At 43.6% G+C, this 20,551-nt stretch overlaps 1 protein-coding gene across 5 annotated transcripts in view; it reads right to left on the bottom strand.

Moving 5' to 3' along the window:
• Nucleotides 1-1,438: 1,438 nt before the first annotated feature.
• Nucleotides 1,439-20,551, bottom strand: part of SH3TC2 (SH3 domain and tetratricopeptide repeats 2) — a 62,214-nt gene continuing 43,101 nt past the window's right edge. For all 5 annotated transcript variants that reach the window (XM_073994551.1, XM_005558206.5, XM_045394376.3 and 2 more), the window contains 5 exons: nucleotides 13,272-13,422; nucleotides 10,963-11,085; nucleotides 9,234-9,384; nucleotides 6,948-7,144; nucleotides 1,439-4,982 (listed from right to left, as the gene is read on the bottom strand). In XM_073994551.1, the coding sequence (XP_073850652.1) occupies nucleotides 4,791-4,982; nucleotides 6,948-7,144; nucleotides 9,234-9,384; nucleotides 10,963-11,085; nucleotides 13,272-13,422 (814 nt within the window). In that variant the 3' untranslated portion in view covers nucleotides 1,439-4,790. The remainder of the gene's footprint in view (nucleotides 4,983-6,947; nucleotides 7,145-9,233; nucleotides 9,385-10,962; nucleotides 11,086-13,271; nucleotides 13,423-20,551) is intronic.

Genomic DNA, 20,551 nt, shown 5'->3' on the forward strand with positions numbered 1-20,551 from the left:
GCAGTGTGTGCCCAAACCTGGCATTGAATGACACTGACCCTCATCGGAATGAGCTCAGTCCTCCTCCCTGCTTACTCCATTTCTCTGAGTGCCCAAGGAAAAAGTGGTTGGTGCTAGTCTGTCATCTACACTCTCTGCCACTTATTAATCTCTCTGTTTTCAAAAAATGCCAGATAAGGCCTAGACTGGGTGCTTGCAATGAGCAACATGACCTAGCTTGAAGTTAATGCATTGTTTTATTTTCATTGTATTTGCCGTTATTTACAGAATTCTGTTTATGGAAAACAATACAAGTTTTTCTTCTATATAGACTAGTCATCCTTTATAAAAATAAGTTAATATGGCCAGGCATGGTGGCTCACACCTGTAATCTCAGCACTTTGGGAGGCCAAGGTGGGCGGATCACGAGGTCAGGAGATCGAGACCATCCCGGCTAACATGGTGAAACCCCGTCTCTACTAAAAATACAAAAAAAAATTAGCCAGGTGTGGTGGCAGGTGCCTGTAGTCCCAGCTACTCTGGAGGCTGAGGCAGGAGAATGGTATGAACCCAGGAGGCAGAGCTTGCAGTGAGTTGAGGTGCGCCACTGCACTCCAGCCTGGGCAACAGAGTGAGACTCCGTCTCAAAAAAAATAAAATTAAATTTAAAAAAATAAGTTAATATGAGTAAAAGAAGTAAATCAATTTAGAAAATGTTTTGTAAAGGCTCTTTGGTGCATATCATGATAAACACATGCATACATACACACACGTGTACATATATACATACAACTGTGAAGGCACCCCAAAACAGCAAATATCCTGTCATTTGTGCAACTAAGTCCTTGAATCATGAGACCCCTGCCTCAACTACCGCTGTCTTTGCCACTAACTACTAATGTGTCTGGTAGAATGTTACCCTTCTGTTCCTCAGTTTACTCACCTGTAAAAAGAAGAGAATATAATTGGGCTATAAAATTATATTATTTCATCTCTCCAATACTATTTCTCATCCTGTTCATACAGTATAAAAATAGCACTGCCGAAAAACCCAGAGGTGAGGTTCTTTTATCAGGGGACAAATATCTGAGATGTGCAGAGGTTAAGTGACTTCCCCAAGGTTGCACTGCAATCTAATGTCAAAATCAAGACCAAAATCCAGGTTCCCTTTAGTGACAGGCTTCCTGATCCCTCATCCTAACACCCTCCATTTCTACATATTCCCTTCCTCAAATAAACTTCTGCCAAATGAGGTGCATTATATTCACAAAGAGGAAGAAAATGAACACACACACATACATATATATACACATGCACAATATAAAGTCATCTTAAAATAATGGAAAAGTAAATAAGAAAAGGACAAAAGCAATATTGGATTTCAAAGTGTTAATACTGTTGGACAGGGAACTAGTATACCTGAAAGCTGAGAAAACATGTTACAGGGTTTTCCACAATGTTGCAATGCCCTCCTTGTTCTTTATTTAGATTAGATGTAAGGAGCCAGCAGCCACACAGCCCATATAAGTTTTGAGGGAACAATTAGAATAAAGAGGGTAACTAGATCATCTTTGGCTAGGATACACTTTCTTTTTACAATGTTTAAGTAGAGACCAGATCCAATCACCACTTTACTCTCTGCGGATCATGAAAAAAGGTAGCATCAACATGTTTCCAAAGGGAATAGTTGGCTCACATTTTAAAAATGAAATCTTTAAACACTTTTTAAAAGAGTTTTAGCAAGCGATTTACATATAGAATGTAGTGATTGCAATGATATCACACAATGTTTTTCTTATTTTAAAAAAATATAGTCTTACCCTTGTCTTTGGAAACATGCTGAACATTTTGATAACTGACCTGGATACAGGTAAATTCATCAGATTTACAGGTAAATCAAAGTGCACAGAATTGGGGAATTTTAGCTAAAATCTCCAGTGAAATGTAACATGAATAGATACAATGCTCTTCACATATGTGTGTATGTGTATGCATATGCAAATGCATATGTATATTTGCAGCAGTTGAGAAAGATCTGTCCAAATAGAAGTTCAAGTCAGAAGACACAGAAGTTTCAATTAATTATATAGCTCAATGGAAGCCAAGGACAGATGTGGTTGCTGGGGAGAAGAAGAATCAAATTAAGTATAGTAACATCCCTCTGTACTCTTCACCCACCAGCCAATGTCAAAAGCCTGGTGCAGTTATGGGAATCGCTCTTTCAGAGAAACAGAAACAAATCTGGCCAGAGGAGAGTGAGTGGTCAGTGGGAAAAGGGAGGGGATCTGTAACCTGAGTCAGATAGGGAATGGCCAATGGCATGGTTTCCAGGGCTGTGTGAGCCTTCTTCAAATATACGATGTGTAACTGTTCTGGAATGCGTGTGCCCCTGACTGTCTCCCAGGAATGTTGTTGAAAGGACTATGCATGGGAGATTAGACTGGATAGTCTCAACCACAACATCCCTCCCAGCTTGGGGCTTTTACAGCTTGTGGTAGGGGCAAAACCGCATCTATTCTGCATGGTAGTGGATTAGATAATTTTACTAATTAGACAATTGGAAGCTTCTCCTTCCTGGGAATACTCTCTAGAGTAGACAGCCTTTTGACAACCAACCACATCTCTAACAGAAAATATGTGCCAATACGTAGATAACCTTGATGACTAGAAGATACAATCGTGGCTCAACTCACCACTCCCATCTCACCCTGCCATATAACTAACCATCTGGTCAGTCCAAGAAGCTAGAAATTAAGGGCAGATGGTCTGATAATAAAAGCTAAACTGATGGGCATCAGATGCAGGGAATTATGTCTGGTCTCCTTGTGGTTCACACAAGGAGCAAGGGTGAACCACCTGCATCAGGCTTGCTTGAGTTGCTTGATAAAATGCATGTTCCTGGGATATATCCCAGATCTACTGAATCAGAATTAGAGATAGAAACCAGGAAGTTCACGTTCAACAACCTTACCAGGTAATAGGTATGCACACTATCTGAGGGTTCTTACCCTGCAGTGGTGCTTCCCATACTTCAGGGTGCATTAAAACCACCAGGAAAGCTTGCACGAGTCAGCGTTCTGGGATCCAGAGATTCTGATTCAGAGACCATAGGTGGGGCTGCAGATTTTCATTTCAATCTCACAGGTGATGCTGATGCTGCTGGTTAGTGGACCATATTTTCAGTTCGTTATCTTAGAGAATTCCTGATTTCATTATCAAAGAACTCAGATACTGTGGTAGGTCACTTCTGAAATGATCCCCAATGATTCCTCACCATTTGGTACTCAAGCTGTTGATAAACACCCTCCTCTTGTGGGAGCTGGACCTAGTGACTCACTTATTATGAATTGAATAGGCAAGACTAAGGAGATGTCACTTCTGTGATTAGGTTATGGAAAGACAGTGACTTCCTTCTCTCCTGCTCACTCTGGTTCTTGCTCCTCTTATTTGCTCCCTCTGGTGAAGCATGGTGCCATGTTGTGACTGCCCCGCAGAGAGGCCCACGTGGCAAGTGGCTGCAGGAAGCCTCTGGCCAACAGCTAGCCAAAAAACTGACTCCTAACAACAACTCTGTGGGTGAGCTTGGAAGCCCATCCTTCTCTAGTTAAAGTTGAGATAACTGCAGCCCTGGCTGATTGTAGCCTATGAACCACCCTAAGCCAGAGGGCTCAGCTAAGTCATACTTGGATTCCTGCCCTGCAGAAACCATGAGATTATAAGCATTTCAGGCCACTCAGTGTGCTATGCAGTGATAGGTCATTAATAGAGATGCTTTGCAAAGCAGCTACCCTGAAATCAACAAGATGCCTTGTAGTTGGGTGTGGTGGCACATGCCTGTAGTTCCAGCTACTCAGGAGGTTGACACTGGAGGATCACTTGAGCCCTGGAGTCTGAGGTTGTAGTGAGCCCTGACTGTACCACTGAACTCCAACCTGGGCAACAGAGGAGACACTGTCTCAAAAAAAAAAAAAAGAAAAATGACATGTCTTGGTATTCTCACCCATCCTTCAAGTCCTCCATCTCATCTGTCCCCATTGTGGATGAGAAAAAATGTGTGTGTAAATGTAACTGGACAATATTTAATCATATATACTATTTATATGTAATTTATGCCATAATTTTCTTAACACTCAATTTCCAAGCCTTGGCTCTTAGAAAGCTTCCCTGGAGCTTGTTATGTGGGAGCACAGCCTTATGGCAGGAGGAAGATAGTGAATCCAAGTCGGGTTTCGTGCTATCCATCTGGCCATTCTGAGGCTGTGTCTTTTGAGCTAAGAGCCTGGTGAATTCTCTCCTGCCCATCCCTGTGAGCATGAGGAGTGATACACACTTTGGTTCTGAAGAAAGAAATGGAAAAAACTACAGGTTCCTCTGCTGGCAAGCGGAAGGGGTCTTTCCCTGAGAAAATTGGTGAAGAGCACAAATTCCAATCGGCTTGGCTTTGCACCAGTGCAGTGACTGATTTCCTCACTGGGGGAGGAAGGAAGGTTCCTGGAGGGCAAGATTCCTCATCTTCTCCAGAATTACGTATGGAGAAAGTGCTTTTCAGAGGCTGTTTGTGTGGAAGTCAACAGTCAACTGGTAAAGACTCCAGATGCAAAGCTTGGAACCAGGAATTCTCATTGCTGCACCAGCAAATCTTTCTGTGACCTGCAATGAGCCCCTCTCCTTCCAGACTTCATTCTTCTCATTGTAAAATGAGGGGGCTGGGCCAGGTAATGACTCGGACCCTCCCAATGCGTATTTAAGAGCCTAGGGCAGTGGGGTCAGAGTCTGGCCATGCCAAATGTCCAGAGACAGGACAGCTTTTCTCAGAGGGCCAGGCCACCACCACTCAGCCACCGTGCCCTCTCTGAGGAGCACCCAGAGGGGCTGCTGTGCCACAGGGGGCTCTGGCAGATGTTGTCCAGCCTGCTCCTAATGGTGTCCTGAAGCTCGTCGTCACCCAGCAGGACCGCTGCTGCCAGGGCCAGCAGGAAGTACTCAGTGGCATCATGGGCATCCTAACCCCATGATGTGGGGCAAAGACAAGACAGCATTAGCAAACACTTCCAGGACAGGCTAGGAGGCTATGCTGGCCCCTCTAGCTTTTTTTTTGCCCAACATCCCATCCCCATCTCCTGAGTCCTTAGGGGAGCTCCTCTCTCCCTCCACTGTGGTCCTTGGAGCATTGCTAATCACAGTGCCCTGCACTCCAGGCACAGAGGTGGTCCCTTGCTGAGGCTCAGCCAATCATGAAACATCATTGCCCTGGGCACGGTGCTTCAGGGATGTGTACATGACCCAAACTTGGCCTATATCTGCCACTCCCTGGGACTTTCCACTGTGTCTCAATAAGGAAAAAGGTCCCTCTGAAGTGGCAGGTTCAGAGGTGGACTTAAACTGCCAGTAGCTAGAAGGGGAAAAGGCCAAAAAAGGAAGCAAAGTAGAAACATACAGAGTCAAGAAATACAATGAGAGGTGGGGAAATCCCTGATGACAATTGAGAAATAGGATCCAGAGCTATCCGCAGTTAAATTTGTAGCTCAGCTTTCACATTCTTTGAGCCAGTAAGTTGCCTTTTTTGCTTAAGGAAGTTTGAATTGAGTTTTTCCCTTTACAATCTATAGAGTTCTTGGTTGACATGATCAGATCACACACTTTGTCCCTGAACCACTTCGTGGGAGCTGTGGGGCAGAGGCAAGATGGCTCTTCACCATCTTGAGGGTCCTTCACTAGCCCCTGGACCTCCCTACTTGGTAAAGATGAGAAACAGATGCTTCTTTGGGTGAGACTCAAAAGGCTGCCTGGTTTCCATTAACCCTCATAAATCAGTAATTCATTCAGGCCAGAAGCAAAGCCTGGCAAATAAGAAACAGACAGCAGAGCTGCCCTGAGGGTTCCCTGGGGGCCAAACACAGGACTGACTCAGAAACCACTATATTAAGAGATTAAGGGTCGTGCTTCAGGGGACAGGGACCTCTGGTAAAAGGAAGCCAAATCTAGGGACATAGTTTGAGGGTCAGGGTTGTAACAGAGACTTGCAACCAACACAACTCTAAAAGACACCAAAAATATAAGAAGTTCTGGGATGGGCATGATGGCCTACTACAACTGTAATCCCACCATTTTGGGAGGCCGAGGCTGGCGGATTGCTTGAGTCCAGCAGTTTGAGACCGGCCTAGGCAACATGACGAAACCCCATCTCTACAAAAAATACAAAAATTAGCCAGGTGTGGTTGCATGCACCTGTAGTCCCAGCTTCTAAGGAGGCTGAAGTAGAAGGATTGCTTGAGCCCCAGATGCAGAGGCTGTAGTGAGCCAAGACTGAGCCATGCTACTCCAGCCTGGGCTACACAGCAAGACCCTGTCTCAAAAAAATAAAGCAAGCAAAAAAAGAAGTTCTAGATTCAGCAAGCAAGAGAAGCAGGGCTAAAGCCCTCTTAAGATCTAAGTATACTTAGTTTAAAGGCCCCATACCTCATTATCTCAAACATGTTAATATGCACCCACATTTCTCATAAAATGTTCTTTTATATTACTTTATAAGAAATGAGTTGCAGTTGACTAGTTGGTCTGTAACATTTTATGGACATGCTCTTAAGTATTCATTTTAATCTTCATTTTAGACCTTAGAGTTGTTTTGGCGTCTTATATATTTCCATAGGCCCTTGAGAGACTCACAGGCAATGTGCCTAGAGTATCTGGCAGATAAAGTAGCCACAGACATGGTGGCAAGGCAAGGAGAAAGAGGAACCATGGTCTATTCCTCAGCGAAGATGGGAGCACCTTTGAAGTCTTCAGTTGGGCTAACTGGAAAGAGCCTCCATGTCCCCTGTAGAGCCACTCCTCACCCAATGAAACAAGACTCCTCATCTTGGCACTCTGGTTTTCTCAGCTCCACCCCAAAGGCTCCTCATTGTCTTTGGGTCAGGAAGGAGAATGGTTGGGTAGTGGCTCTCAGGAAATCTTGGAAGTCTGGCTCTTACCTTCAGCTGGCAGAAGGTGAGTCGGCCCAGGCGATAATACACCTTGGCATAGTACAGGGCCTCCTTGGGACTCTGTAGCCAGGGTGGACAGAGGGACAGGGTCTTCAGGTAGCAGTCCTCAGCCATCTCATACATGTGCAGGGAGTAGTACACTGTAGCCAGGCGGTGAAAGGCCACCAGCTCCTGCCTCCGATCTCCTAAGAATTGGAAGACTGAGAGAGATACCCTGCAGCCAACACTTTGCATCATTTGTTCACTCATTCATTCCATAAAACTTTTTGAAGGTCTACTAGATGTCAGGGACTGTGCTGGGGCATAGGGAATAAGACAGAAGAGGTGCCTGTACTCATAAAGCTTATTGTCTCACATGACAGACATTCCTTAAATCATCCCACAAACAAATGTAACATTACACGTGTCATAGATGCTACAAAAGAAAATGCAGGGCTCTATGAGAGTGACTTAGTAGAGGATGGGTGCCGGTCAAGGTTTCCTGGGGTGATTCCCGGAAGAAAATTGTCTCCTTATTGCAGATGCTACTGTAATGCAGGATTCTGGGAAGGAATTCTTCTTAAACCCTTTTACTGGGACATGGTGACAAGTCTAGCTTGATGGCGTAGCTAAGAATTGCAATGAATAGCTGTGTGTAATAAATGTCTTCCTCACACACAAGTCTCTCTCTTCAGAGAGCTCTCTTGGGTACCCCCATGCAGCAGTCTCTGCTTGGCCCCGTTACCCACTGTCAGTCTCAGATAAGCTGTAAACACCTGTTCACCCTTAAACCGTGCTTTAGAATGTTGGTTTCTAATGGGTCTATTACTTGTTGTTTGGTGGATTTGTTTTAATACAGAACGAACTTTTACAGGAAACAAAGGCTTACAATCATGTCTTCGGAATATTTGCAAGGTGACTGTTGGATACCATCTAAAAACATCACTTTTAAGCTTCAAAGAGCCAAAAGCCAAAATTAAAAGAGAAAATCTTAGAGAGAGAAAATTCTCTGATATGGAAAAGTCAACCACGGGGGAAGTACCTATAGAAAGGATGCGTGCAGCCTCCCTTCAGCTCCCGACCAGTGAGAGATAAAAAGTGCTCAGAGGAGCTGCCTGGGGCCTCCAAGGCCTTTCCTGAGATTAGCACACAGTCACTCAGATGAGACCTTATGCAATAAGGAAAAAGGTAGGGAAAAGACAGAAGGAGCTCTCAAGAGTGCAATTAGACACAATAAAGTCCAGTATCATCCACATCCGATGCCCTTGAAAATGCCCAGAAGTCCCTCCTGGAATCATCACAGAATATTCCATTTACCCTTACATCTAATCAAGGCTTCTCTAATCAAACCTGCTTTTCTTCAAACACCAACATTCAAGATGAGGGGTTTTTTAATCTTTTTTATTCTGCCATTTATCTGTTCTGATGAATTTTTTTTTTTTTTTTTTTTTTTTTTTTTTGAGACAGAGTCTTGCTCTGTTGCCCAGACTGGCGTGCAGAGGCGCAATCTTGGCTCACCTCCCAGATTCACGCCATTCTCCTGCTTCAGCCTCCAGAGTAGCTGGGACTACAGGCATGCGCCACCACGCTCGGCTAATTGTTTGTATTTTTAGTAGAGACGGGGTTTCACCATGTTAGCCAGGATGGTCTCCATCTGCTGACCTCATGATCCGCCCACCTCGGCCTCCCAAAGTGCTGAGATTACAGGCGTGAGCCACCACACCCGGCCTCTGATAACTTTTATTGTTTTCCACTAGCTTTTGACATAAACACAAGATATTCAGCTATGTTCTGAGTTAGGGTAATGGGAACCTGACCTTCATTTACATTTTAGCTTCATGGAAAAATGCACTTTTGACTAAAAATTAACTAATTTAAAATTTAGGGCGCAGTCCTTTTGCAATGGGAACATAGCCTACACAGAGAATAAAATACCATTTACTTTACACTTGGGGAACAGCAGCAACTGTAATATAATAATTAGTGTGGCACAGGCAACACTTACCAAGGACTTACCATGTACCCAGCATTGTGCTGTGGCCGTTACATGGATAATCACTGGTCTTCATAACAACGACCATGAGGCGGGCACTATTTTTAATCCTGATTTGGTGATGACAAGCTTGAGGCTTACAGAAGTTAGGCAGCTTGCTTAACTAAGGTATCCCTGACAGTTGGCCCTGGGATTTGAACCCACACAGTCTGACTCCAAAGCCTGTGCTGTTATTGCTTTGCTGTCTATCCTTGACCAGTCACCTCTTCCATTCAACACACCCAACAGTGAAGACCACCAACCTGTGACTGTGCTGAGCCTGGCGGCCAGGGTGGCAAATTCCAAAGCCTTCTCATAGCCGTCGAGGCTGATCTGCAGCTCTGTCAGCTTGTTGAAAATCCGGAGCTCAGTTCTCACCGCCTTCAACCTCCTTGCTAAAGGAACAGCTCCAGCCTAAGAACAGAGGCCCAAGGAACCTTAGTCTAGCTAGGAATCATCAGTGCATACCATAGCTAGGAGGCTTATCTTCTACAGGCAGGGGTTGGGGGATGGCAGTGGACTAAAACAAACGGGGGTCAACCATGTTTCCTTGTGTGCCTTTACTCAACTCTCTCCTGGACCTTGCTCACGATGTTTTGCCCAGATCTTAAAGAAGTAGAGGGCATTGGGCCTCCTAAAATTGGGGAAACCTGGAGCAGAAAGGGGAAGTGGCTTTTCCCAAGGTCACGCGGAAAGTCGTTCCCTTCTCAGCTGTGTGCTCTCAGCTGTGCATCCCTGTGGATAGCATCCACGGCGCTATCTATGAAGCACACATGAGTACACACATAGTGTGGGAATATCTCAAAAAGTGGTCATTTCTATGTTTTTATTATGATAGAATTTTAGGCAAATCACTTCATCTTTCTGAACCTTAGTTTTCTCATCTACAAAATGCATATGAAAATAAGCCCCTCAATAGTCAGAGATGCGTTCCCTGTTCTTCCCCACACCTAGCTCAGTGCCTGGCACAGACTGGATGTTTGCTAAAGTTTGATGACTGAATAAACAACTGAAAAAATAAATAAATGAATATCTGAATGAATAAAATTTTAGGATCAAATTAGATAATGAGAATTCCTAAAGTTTAGTCAGTGATGAAAAACAATCACAGTCTTTGACATATCCACTTAATATCTGGACATGCATTTAATTTGTGTTATTCTTAACATCAACTCTTTTTCTTGCCTCATGCTTTGCAATACTATCTGTGAAATCATAGGTTTAATGAGCTCATATTATGTTTTTAATTTTAAAATATATATATATACATATATATATATTTTGAGATGGAGTGTTGCCCAGGCTGGAGTGCAATGGTGCTATCTCGGCTCACTGCAACCTCCGCCTCCCGGGTTCAAGTGATTCTCCTGCCTCAGCCTCCCAAGTAGCTGGGATTACAGGCAGGTGCCACCATGCCCAGCTAATTTTTGTATTTTTAGTAGAGACAGGGTTTCACTATGTTGGTCAGGCTAGTCTCGAACTCCTGACCTCAGGTGATCTGCCCGCCTCGGCCTCCCAAAGTACTGGGATTACAGGCATAAGCCACTGCACCCAGCCTAAAAAAATATTTTAATACATGCTTATTAAACATATGATCAAACAAAATCACTCATCTACATAACCCTTTAATCAATCTCCCACCGCACTCCCAGTAGTAAGTGGGAAACACTGGTAAACTCGAAAGTGTGCTGCAAACTGTAAAGTACCATGCACCCAAGAGTTCGAGATGGTCTTGAACTCCTGGACTCAATTATTTTGATGTATTATCCCAGGAAGGATAACTTATCAAGCCTGAGAATGACTAAGTTTATCAGAACCTTCCCTGAGCTCCCGCTAGATTGAAGAGAGGGTGAGTAGGTGGGCACTGGACAAGAAAGAGAAAAATGAAATACAAGCAAGAGAGGAGAAGAGGGACCCAGGTCGAAGTCCAGCCTGAGCCTGCCCACGCCTGTGCCAGGACTTGTCTCAGCAAACTGCACAGCTTGGACTTACTCTGTAGTACTCTACTGCATGATGCCTGTGGCGGGTCCCATTGAAGAACACATCACCTGCTTCTTCATAAAGTTTGAGAGCCAGCAAAGGCTCCTCTGACTTCAGGGCTGTCTGGATGGCTGCCTAGTGGGGACAGAGACAACTGTTAAAGGCAGAGAGGAGGGCTTCCAGACCTCCACAGGACTGGCAGAGCTAAGATGCAGACCACCTAAATCAATTAATCCTCTGCTAAAGTCCCCCAAATCCTAAATTGGTCTTCACACTCATAAGGCTGGTAAGAGGACTTTAGAGATTCTCCAGTCTGGCATTTCCCCATCCTGGTATGAGAGATTGCTTTTGGTGGTGCTAGATTATTTTTAATGGTATATAGAAAAACATTTTGTTTTACTAGTTAAGTATTTATTTTAATGTGTTTTAGAAAAAAAGAAAAACTAATAGTGCATCCAACCTGCAACTTTAGATAGTATTGTGTAGAATAAGGCTAAGTGTAAAAAAAAGCTACATTGATTTGATGTTGAGTCAAAGAAGAAGTAAACAATGGTATAGATGGTACCTGTATATAGCAAAACCATGAATTTAATATGTAAATAACTGAAATGGAAAAATAATGATCCAGTTCAACACCTTACACTTTCCAGATGGAGATAGTGTGGCTCAGAAAGAAAACAGAACCTCCCCAGTTTCACGCCAATAGTCACTGGCAAACAAATGTTGGTGTCTTCCATCCCAATACCCTAGCCTCCAGAGCTTCTTTATCTCTAGCAAGCTATTTTGGATTGCATCTACACCAAATGTGCTAAGGAAGTTGAAGAGTAAAGAATATACCGCTGCATCTGCAGCACAGTTACAGGATCTCAAATAGCTTCAGGTCCAGAATGATTCACTTCCATGGAAATGACCCTGCACAACATCAGTTAGGTGGCAGCCTGGGATTGGGTGAGCCCTGGGACCAGTTCTGGCCAGTGAACATTTCATCGCTGGGGCAAGATGCTGCCGTTGCTGTGTTATTGCATGGGCAGCTACAGAGAGAGAGGGGGCCAGTGAGATGGAATCCTGGAGTCAGGACCACCAAAACAATGTACAATCGGAACAGTGCCCTCTGGGCTTCAGTCTCCCACAACATGAAAGGAGAAGACTGAATTGTCTGCTCTCTGGAAATGCTTTCAGCCCTTAAATCGCAAGGCAGATGGCATAAAGGCTGAGAGTGAAGGTTCTACGTCACACTGTGTGCAGTTCTCAGCTCCACCACTTACCAGCTGTATCACCTTGGGCAAATTACTCAGCCTCTCTGAGCTTCATCTGTAAAATGGAAATTATAATGGAAACTCCTATTGCATTTATAATGAGGGTTAAACTACATCATGCAAGTGAGGTGTTTAGCAAAGTCTCCCGTACATAGGAAGCATGCAATCAGTGTTATGCAGCCATTATTAAGTCTCAGTAGAAGTGAATTTGTGCAAGTTTATGTGCTAGTAGAAGGAGAAGTAAAAAGAGAGAAAACAAAACATGGGAAAGAAACATAAATTGGTACATTTTTGTAGAATTAAACATCTTACATATCATCACAGTACAATATTGTACAGATAGTAATAAAACACTAAAATATCATGTATTAAACATTTACTAAGTTCTGAGCACTTAATAAATGCTTACTATGCATTTACTACTACACAAGTGAGATATATAAATTTTTGTTTTACTAATCCTTATGCTAAAAGACAGCGTTCAGTTCCCCCATAAAGAAACTGAATCCCAGAGATGTCATATGGCAAGCCCAAAGTCACGCAGTCAGTCCATATGTAATGGCCCTGGGATTTGACTCTAGGCTTTTCTCTCTTCAAAGCCTAGGCTTTTAACCACTACACTGTACCACATCTCTGATATTAAAAGTATGCAAACCAACAAAAAAATAAGAGAATAATATTGTTAATACCCCACATACACACCAACCTTGCCTCAAACTGCAGCAAAACCCTAAAGTCAAGGTGTATGTTGAGCTTTGGAAAGACGGGTATACTTAATGGGACAAGTGACGTTACAGGTGATATGTCAGTCTCCCCTCACATCCTCCCAGGGTGCACATGTATATATGGGTCTCAGCGACTGGCCCTTTGCTACCTGTACTCAGCTTGCCGGACCACCCTGGTTTCCACCACGTGTTCAGGGAGCAGCCCAGTGTTGACCCTCTCTCCACGGGCTTAGGGTGAACATCATTCCTCTCTGGTTCCAGCTGGTCGATTTGGAGGGTACAGCTGCCTCCCCATATGACCCAAGTCAACAACTCCCAGAGAGCTCTGCAGGAGGCCTACCTGCAGGTACAGCTCCACCAGCTCGTCTTCCTGCATGAGGTAGTGGAGTCGCCCCGCCCCAAGCCAGGCCTCAGCAGCCTTGTCTCTCTCCCCCAGGTCAATGAAGATACGCAGGCTCTCCTTGATGCATGTGAGTGACCTCCTGAGAGACCTGGGGACAGACATGAACTTGTGAGGTGCTAGGGCTCAGAGGGCCCTCAGGGTCCACTCAGCACAGAATGAAACAGAAGCTCCGAGCGGGAACAGCCACGTCCCACATCACACAGGGAGGTGGGCCTGACTGAATCCCAGCTCTACCCCAATCAGCTGTGTGACTTTGAGAACGTACAGGATCCTTCCTGCTTTGGTTTGCTTACCTGTAAAACAGGCCTATAATTGTGCCCACCTGAGCAGATTGTTGTGAGGATTAAATGAGATAAAACTAGAGTGCTTAGAACAGTGCCTATTACGTCCTTGGCCCCTGATGAATGTTTAAAGATCACTTATAATTATTATTATTACTGATTCATGGTCCATCAACCCTTTGACGGCTCTATAACCTTTTTAGGTGTTATGTTATTGCAATGGTTTGTCTGTGTCCCCACCCAAATCTCATCTTGAATTGTAGCTCCCATAATCCCCATGTGTTGTGGAAGGGACCCGGTGGGAGGTAATTGAATCATGGGGCCATTACGCCCATGCTGCTGTTCTCATAATAGTGAGTCTCACGAGATCTGATGGTTGTATAAAAGGCAGTTCCCCCGCCATTTAAGAGGTGTCTTTGCTCTGCCTTTGCCTTCAGCCATGATTGTGAGGCCTCTCCAGCCATATGGAACTGTGAGTCCATTAAACATCCTTTCCTTTATACCCAGTCTCAGGTATGTCTTTATTAGCAGTATGAGAATGACCTATTACAGTTACTAACACAAAATAGGCACCAAACGCATACCTATTGAGTGAATGCATGAGTGAGTGACAACAGTGGTAACTTTAAGTCATCAAAAAGATTTTGATGTTTTGTTTACAAAGAAAATCAAAGCAGGGTGAAAGTTTTAACAGGTTGCTGCTTAACAGGTGCCCTTTAATTATTTGGAAAATTGTATTTTGTAGAAAACTCTCCCTCCACGACAACGGAGGGACCAATGAAGAAATGAGACATAGGTAATATATTTTCTCACAGACGATTCAGTGTTCAAAAACAAGGAAAGAACACCGTGCATCATCTAGATAGTAGTTCTCAGTCCCAGCAACAACTAGAGTCACCTGGAAGCATTTTAAACTTGTACACTGCCACACTCTTTCCCAGTGTGTTGCAACGTCATGATAGCCTGAGCACCGGGCTCTCAGAATATGGCTCAGGCACAAGCACTGTGTCTAAGTTCTCCATGTAATTCTGTCGTGCAGTTTGGCTTGAGACTTGCCAATCTAGTCCAATATTCTTATTTTATAGAAGAAACAAGCCCAGAAATTGGAAATAACTTACATATGTTTGCACAGCACATTAGGGGAAGATCCAAGGCCAGAACTCCCTTCTGAGTAGCAGCCTAGGACTCGTCCCATAACACTCATATTTCCCAAAACATGATTTGTGGCCCACTTGCATCAGCATTTCCTAGGGACCTTATTCAAAGCACAGAACCCCCACCCCAGAACTACCTCAGACTGACTGAAAAAGATTCATTACAGTTGCAATCCAGGAACCTGAATTCCTGAGACACACCCAGGTTACATTCCTGCACAGCGAAGTTTGAGAACCACTGCAGCAAACCATGCAACTCTTCCCAGACACACTGATCATCATCAACCACATCTGTGGACACTTAAGTAGAAAGTCCTCAACAAACGTGGTTACCACTTGATCACAGACCTCTCAGCCGCCAGGCCCCTTTGTGCACCATGAGGGAAACAAGCATTGCTCTCAACTCCTAAGGCCCAGATCCTTATTGGCAATGAGGCAGCTGTTGGCCTTCTGGAGAGAGTGCCAGGCACTTGGCCTTTGTAAGAAACAGAAAGAAAAAACTCAAGCTTTCTCTTCTGCCCTGCTCTTAACATGAGATTTACTGACATCCCAGATGGGCCCTGGCCACCCTTTCACAGGTTTTAAAACGTGAAACTTCCTCTGAGAATGCAAGGAGCTCAAAAACTCCACACCATGCTGCAGTGATCACCAATCTCCTCGGCTCAGCTACAGTAACCACAGGCATCTTTCACTATAGGAAGCACTGCCTTTCTCTCCCCACTTTGTACCCTGCAAACTCAAGCCGGGTTCAGATTCAGCAGGCCTGGCCTCCACAGCTCTCCTCACTCTCACTGGAGCAACTGATGAGGATAAGACCCATAAATCTCATCCTCATCCTATTTCCTGCTCTGTTTTTTTTATATTACCATTTACTGTCCTGGGATGCCCTTGGGCTACTATAGTTGTTTTCTCCAGACCTTCAGGGAACAAGATTTAGGTTATTACAGACAGGCCAACTGACAGAGTCAGCATTTGCTTCTTGTACTTTCTCCCTCTGAGTTCATTATGACTGTGGAAGAGAGGAGATCTCTATTTCTTTCCAAGAAACACCCCATCAGGGGAAGGCAAGACTTACAGAGACCTGGTGGCTCACACAGCACCATTGAGACTCCTTGCAAATGGAAGATTTTCCAAAGGCACTGCCTCTCACCAAGACTTGCCCATGATCTATGATCTCCAGTAAGAAACAAGTGCTTTCGTGGTCTAAAACTGGGCAGTAGTCCAGCTTCCTTGGTTCCTTCCTATCACCACTCACCCCCATTACTTTACATCTGCCAGTGGCCAAGCAGTGTCACCTACCAGTTGAGCACCAGATGGCCCAGCATGCCAATTCCTCCGGCCACCACCCACAGACTCTAGGTTTGGTTTGGCTTCCAAAGCCAAAGAAGCAAGGAGCACTGCTGGTGGGCCAGCACTGCGTCAGCCTTGTGTACTTCTGGGTCTCCTGTGCCTGTGTTCCAGCATGTTATCTCCTCTCCTTTCCAGTCTTGACTCATCTCTTTCTCTCATTTTTCCTGTCCTCAAGTTCAGTCTCTGGGGCTAAGTCTTTGTTTCTTCTTCCCTGCCTGAACATCAGCCATGAGCCCATGGCCAAGTGACCCCAATACACCTGCATTTCCAGACTTCCTCTTACCACCCCCTGCTGGGGCTTCCCGGATCCCTGCCCTGCCTGGATGAGTCTGTCTGATCTCTGTCCAAAGCCCAACCTCTGCTAATTGATCTTGTCCTATTTTTATGATAAAGACGGCCAAAAACTGAGGACTGACTCTGTGTGAGGCGTTGGGTATATACTTTCAGTAGGCATTTTCTCATTGAATCCTCACAGAAACCCCAAGCCGTTAGAATTCTTAGTCAATTTTGCAAATAAAGAAATCCAGTAGGATGTTGTTGTTTTGATTTGTCTTTTGAAACGTATCTAAGTTTTCCTGCACGTTTCCAAAGCCTTATTTTGATGTCTCAGCTGCTTTGTCTTCTAATAGTAACAATGGCAGTATTATTACCGGACATCTATTGAGCACTTAGTGTGTACTAGGTACTTTACATGCAAAATCTCATGTAATCATCACAACAGCCCCAAGAGATCAGTACTATTATTACGTTCATTTTACTAATAGAAAAAAAATAAGACTTGGTAAGGGTAACTATCTTGGACCAAATAATAAACCCTGTTTAAACCAGGACCTAATTCTCAGAGTCTGACCCAGACCCTTACATTTACACCTTCAAGCAGTGCCTAATTTCTGGCTCAGATATCAGCACTTGAGAAGACTTCTGTTTCATTTACCACTTTAAAACTCCCGACGTTTTAAAAGACATAAGCTATTTTAAACCTTGAACAAAGTTTCCTCATGTGTGAAACTGGGGTGGTAGTGTACATTATAGCCTTGTGATCAGATGAGGACATTTCAGGAAAAGCAATTCTTTCCTTATTTACAACAAAAATGAGGAAAGAATTGCTTCTGTGTTAGGGATTAACGTATTAATTATATTTTTTAAAACATAGCACTTTTTTCAGTTCCAGAAAAATAAGAAGCATAAATATAAGAATAGAAGCCAGGAGCAATGGCTGCTAGGCTACTGTGGTATTCACATGCACAGAATTAATCATTATTTTGAGAGGACCTATTATACACAAGGCATCCCTTCTTTCTAAAAATAATAATATGCACATGCTTTGTGGCACTTACCACAATTTATATGATACCTTTAGTGGCTATTTATACATTTATTTTCTGTACTATTCTGTTATTGTGAGCTCAGGAACTATTATCACCCTTGTTCAGCTTTTAGCACAGTGCCTGGGCAATAGTAAATGCTCAGTAAATGTTTGTTGAATTGATTTAATAGATTTAATAGAGCCACAGAGTTCTCATGGACCCCATCTGGCTCAGTTCTATGGCCAGTCTGTGTTGTATCACCTCAAGACAGAAGACAAGACTCCCTAAGATCCCTCCCATTGAGAGATTGCAAGCCTTTATCAAACTAAATTCTGTAGTTGTACCCTGGAAGGCAGAGAAGGCATGATCCTGCAGATACTACACAAAGGGAGAGAAAAGTGTCCCAGAGTAAAAACCTGAAGGCTGGGACAAAGTCTTCAATATCTGCCCGTGCCCCCCCACCAACCACCCCCCTCCCCAACACACACACACCATAACCCACTTCTAAACCCTAGAGAAAATCTTTCAAACAAGAGAAATTAAAATCAGTAAAAAGGCAGCATGAGATCGTAAAATTGAGAAGTCAAGGATCTGAGCTAGTACCAATGAAAGCAAGTGGTGTAATTGTCTGGACCCTCTGTGGCAGGCAGGGGACAGACTGATGAAAAACGAGGTCCCCCCATACAATTCTACAAGGTTGCACTCTATAGCCTTCAATACCTATTTCTTTTGTCTAAGGCAAAAATTATTGGCTAGGTGGACAGAATACATAGAGTACTTAAGACTATGCATTTTAGATCAGGAGTTGTTAAACTATGGTCCATGAGCCAAATACAGCTTTCAATCTGCTTTTGTAAATAAAGTTTTATTGGAACACAGCCACATTTATTCATTTATGTATTATCTATTTTCATACAACAACTGCAGAGTGGAATACTTATGGCAGAGATCATATGGCCCACAAGGCCTAAAACACTTACTATATGATTCTTTATTTAAAAAGCTTGCTAACCCTGCTCTAGATTCACACTGTTTGGATATCAATGCCTGCTGGGAAGCCTCGTGCAAGTTGTTTGGCTTCTTTAGTTCTCAATTTCCACAATTCTGTCTACTTCACAGGGTGGTCCTGAGATTTACATATGGCTTAGTAAACAATGCATGCTCACTGAAGGCTATTATGGACATCATTTTCACTACGGATGTTCACTGTACAGGTCTGGATGCCCACTGCAACCCCCCACAGCCATGCCCACCAACCTCAATATCTCCTTCTAGGGAAGAAGTTGAGTCTTCATTGCACCTATATTAGTCCATTTTCCCACTGCTGATAAAGAGATACCCAAGACTGGGTGAATTATAAAGAAAAAGAGGTTTAATGGACTCTCAGTTCCATGTGGCTGGGAAGGCCTCACAATCATGGCAGAAGGTGAAAGGCACGTCTTACATGGCAGAAGGCAAGAGAGAGAATGAGAGCCAAGCAAAAGGGGTTTCCTGTTATAAAATCATCAGCTCTCATGAGACTTATTCACTACCATGAGAAGAGTATGGGGGAAACCACGCCATGACTCAATTACCTCCCACCAGGTCCCTCCCACAACACATGGGAATTATGTGAGCAACAATTCGAGATAAGATTTGGGTGGGGACACAGCCAAACCATGTCACTACCCATAGCCAACTGATCACCAAAACCTATCTGTTAAATCTACAAAATGTCTTTCAAATGTGTCCTGACCTCTCCATGCCTACTGCTATTCCCTCCACCTAAAACCTACCCTTCTCCACTTTTCCAAATATTACTTATCCTTCAAGGGCCTCCTCAAATGCTACTGCCTTGATAAAGTCTTCCCTGACAGATCACCCCCATCCTTTGCTTGAAAGCATTGTCTCCTCTCCCTCCAAACCTGCCCCTACAGAAGCCTGCCGCTTCTTCCAGTGAACACTTCCTGCATTTGCTTGCTGTGGCTTTGAGCTTTGTGAGAATGCAAATCCCTAGAGGGGAATTTAGTTGAAGAAATCTGTCCATTACATCAAGACCCACTTAATAAATTCCTCCTAAGCAATCTGTGCCAGGAAAAAAATTGCTCCAACAGATACATGTGTTTATGTTCTTTTGTCAGACAGTGAGAACCTCATACAGCTTTCCCCTTTTTACTCAGCTACCAGGAAGCTTAGTGCTAATTTACAGTAACCACCCCCAGGTACATAGAAACACCCATTTATCTGCATCTGTAGTTGGTCTTTGTTCTTTTATATTTTTTTTAAGTGTTCTGTAGGAGAAGGTGATTTACACATGCTAAATAAATACAGCATCACAGCATGTTTTCTTCGTTGAACTGGCCATTCTGCAAAGGGACAATGACCTTATGTGTACAGGGGTTTCCTCTAACACCTAAAGTATTTCCCAATCTTCCATTCAGTATCACTCATATTAGTGGTAAAGGAAAAGTGGATATTTATTTCCTCCCAATTGTACAAATAGTAATCTTGGAGTTTATAAACTATTCAAATTAAAAATCATAATCTAGATCAATTTACAGAACAATGGAGTAAAAATTTCCAAAAATTTACTCCTCTATAAAAGCAATGAGAACAGGCAATAATTATCTAAATAAAATTTTTCAGAACTCTGGATATTAAGCAGAAGTTTGCAGGGAGTGTTTATTCAGGAAAACGGCTGAATCTTGTTATGAAAGTGAGCTTCATTGCTTTTCAACTTGCCTTAGAGACATCCTGCTTGTCCCTAGCTCTGTGGTACACTTAAAAACCAACAGCCTCACAATAATGGTAGCTGGGAAAACCAGCAACCTAGCAACCACTGGAGGAGACAATGAGCCTGAAATCCCCCAAAGTTCCATCCCCAGGGAACTGTTACTGTTTGATCCGTTTGGAAGTTCCCTGGAAGCCTCTGCTCACAGGGCTTGTTTTCATTTAACCTCACTCAGTGCTCACTCAGCGAAGAACAGCCTTTTCCCTGAGGCATGTGTCAAAAATAATCAGCAGCAATTGTTTAATATGGTCACTGCCTTAGGTGGTGAAAACATTCAGAGCAAACAAGAAAAGGTCAAAAAAAACCAACACACACACGAGAGGAAAAGTTGGGAAATGAGATGTCCATAAAAAGT

This window comes from Macaca fascicularis, chromosome 6, assembly GCF_037993035.2.
Source record: "Macaca fascicularis isolate 582-1 chromosome 6, T2T-MFA8v1.1".
Taxonomy (NCBI): domain Eukaryota; kingdom Metazoa; phylum Chordata; class Mammalia; order Primates; family Cercopithecidae; genus Macaca; species Macaca fascicularis.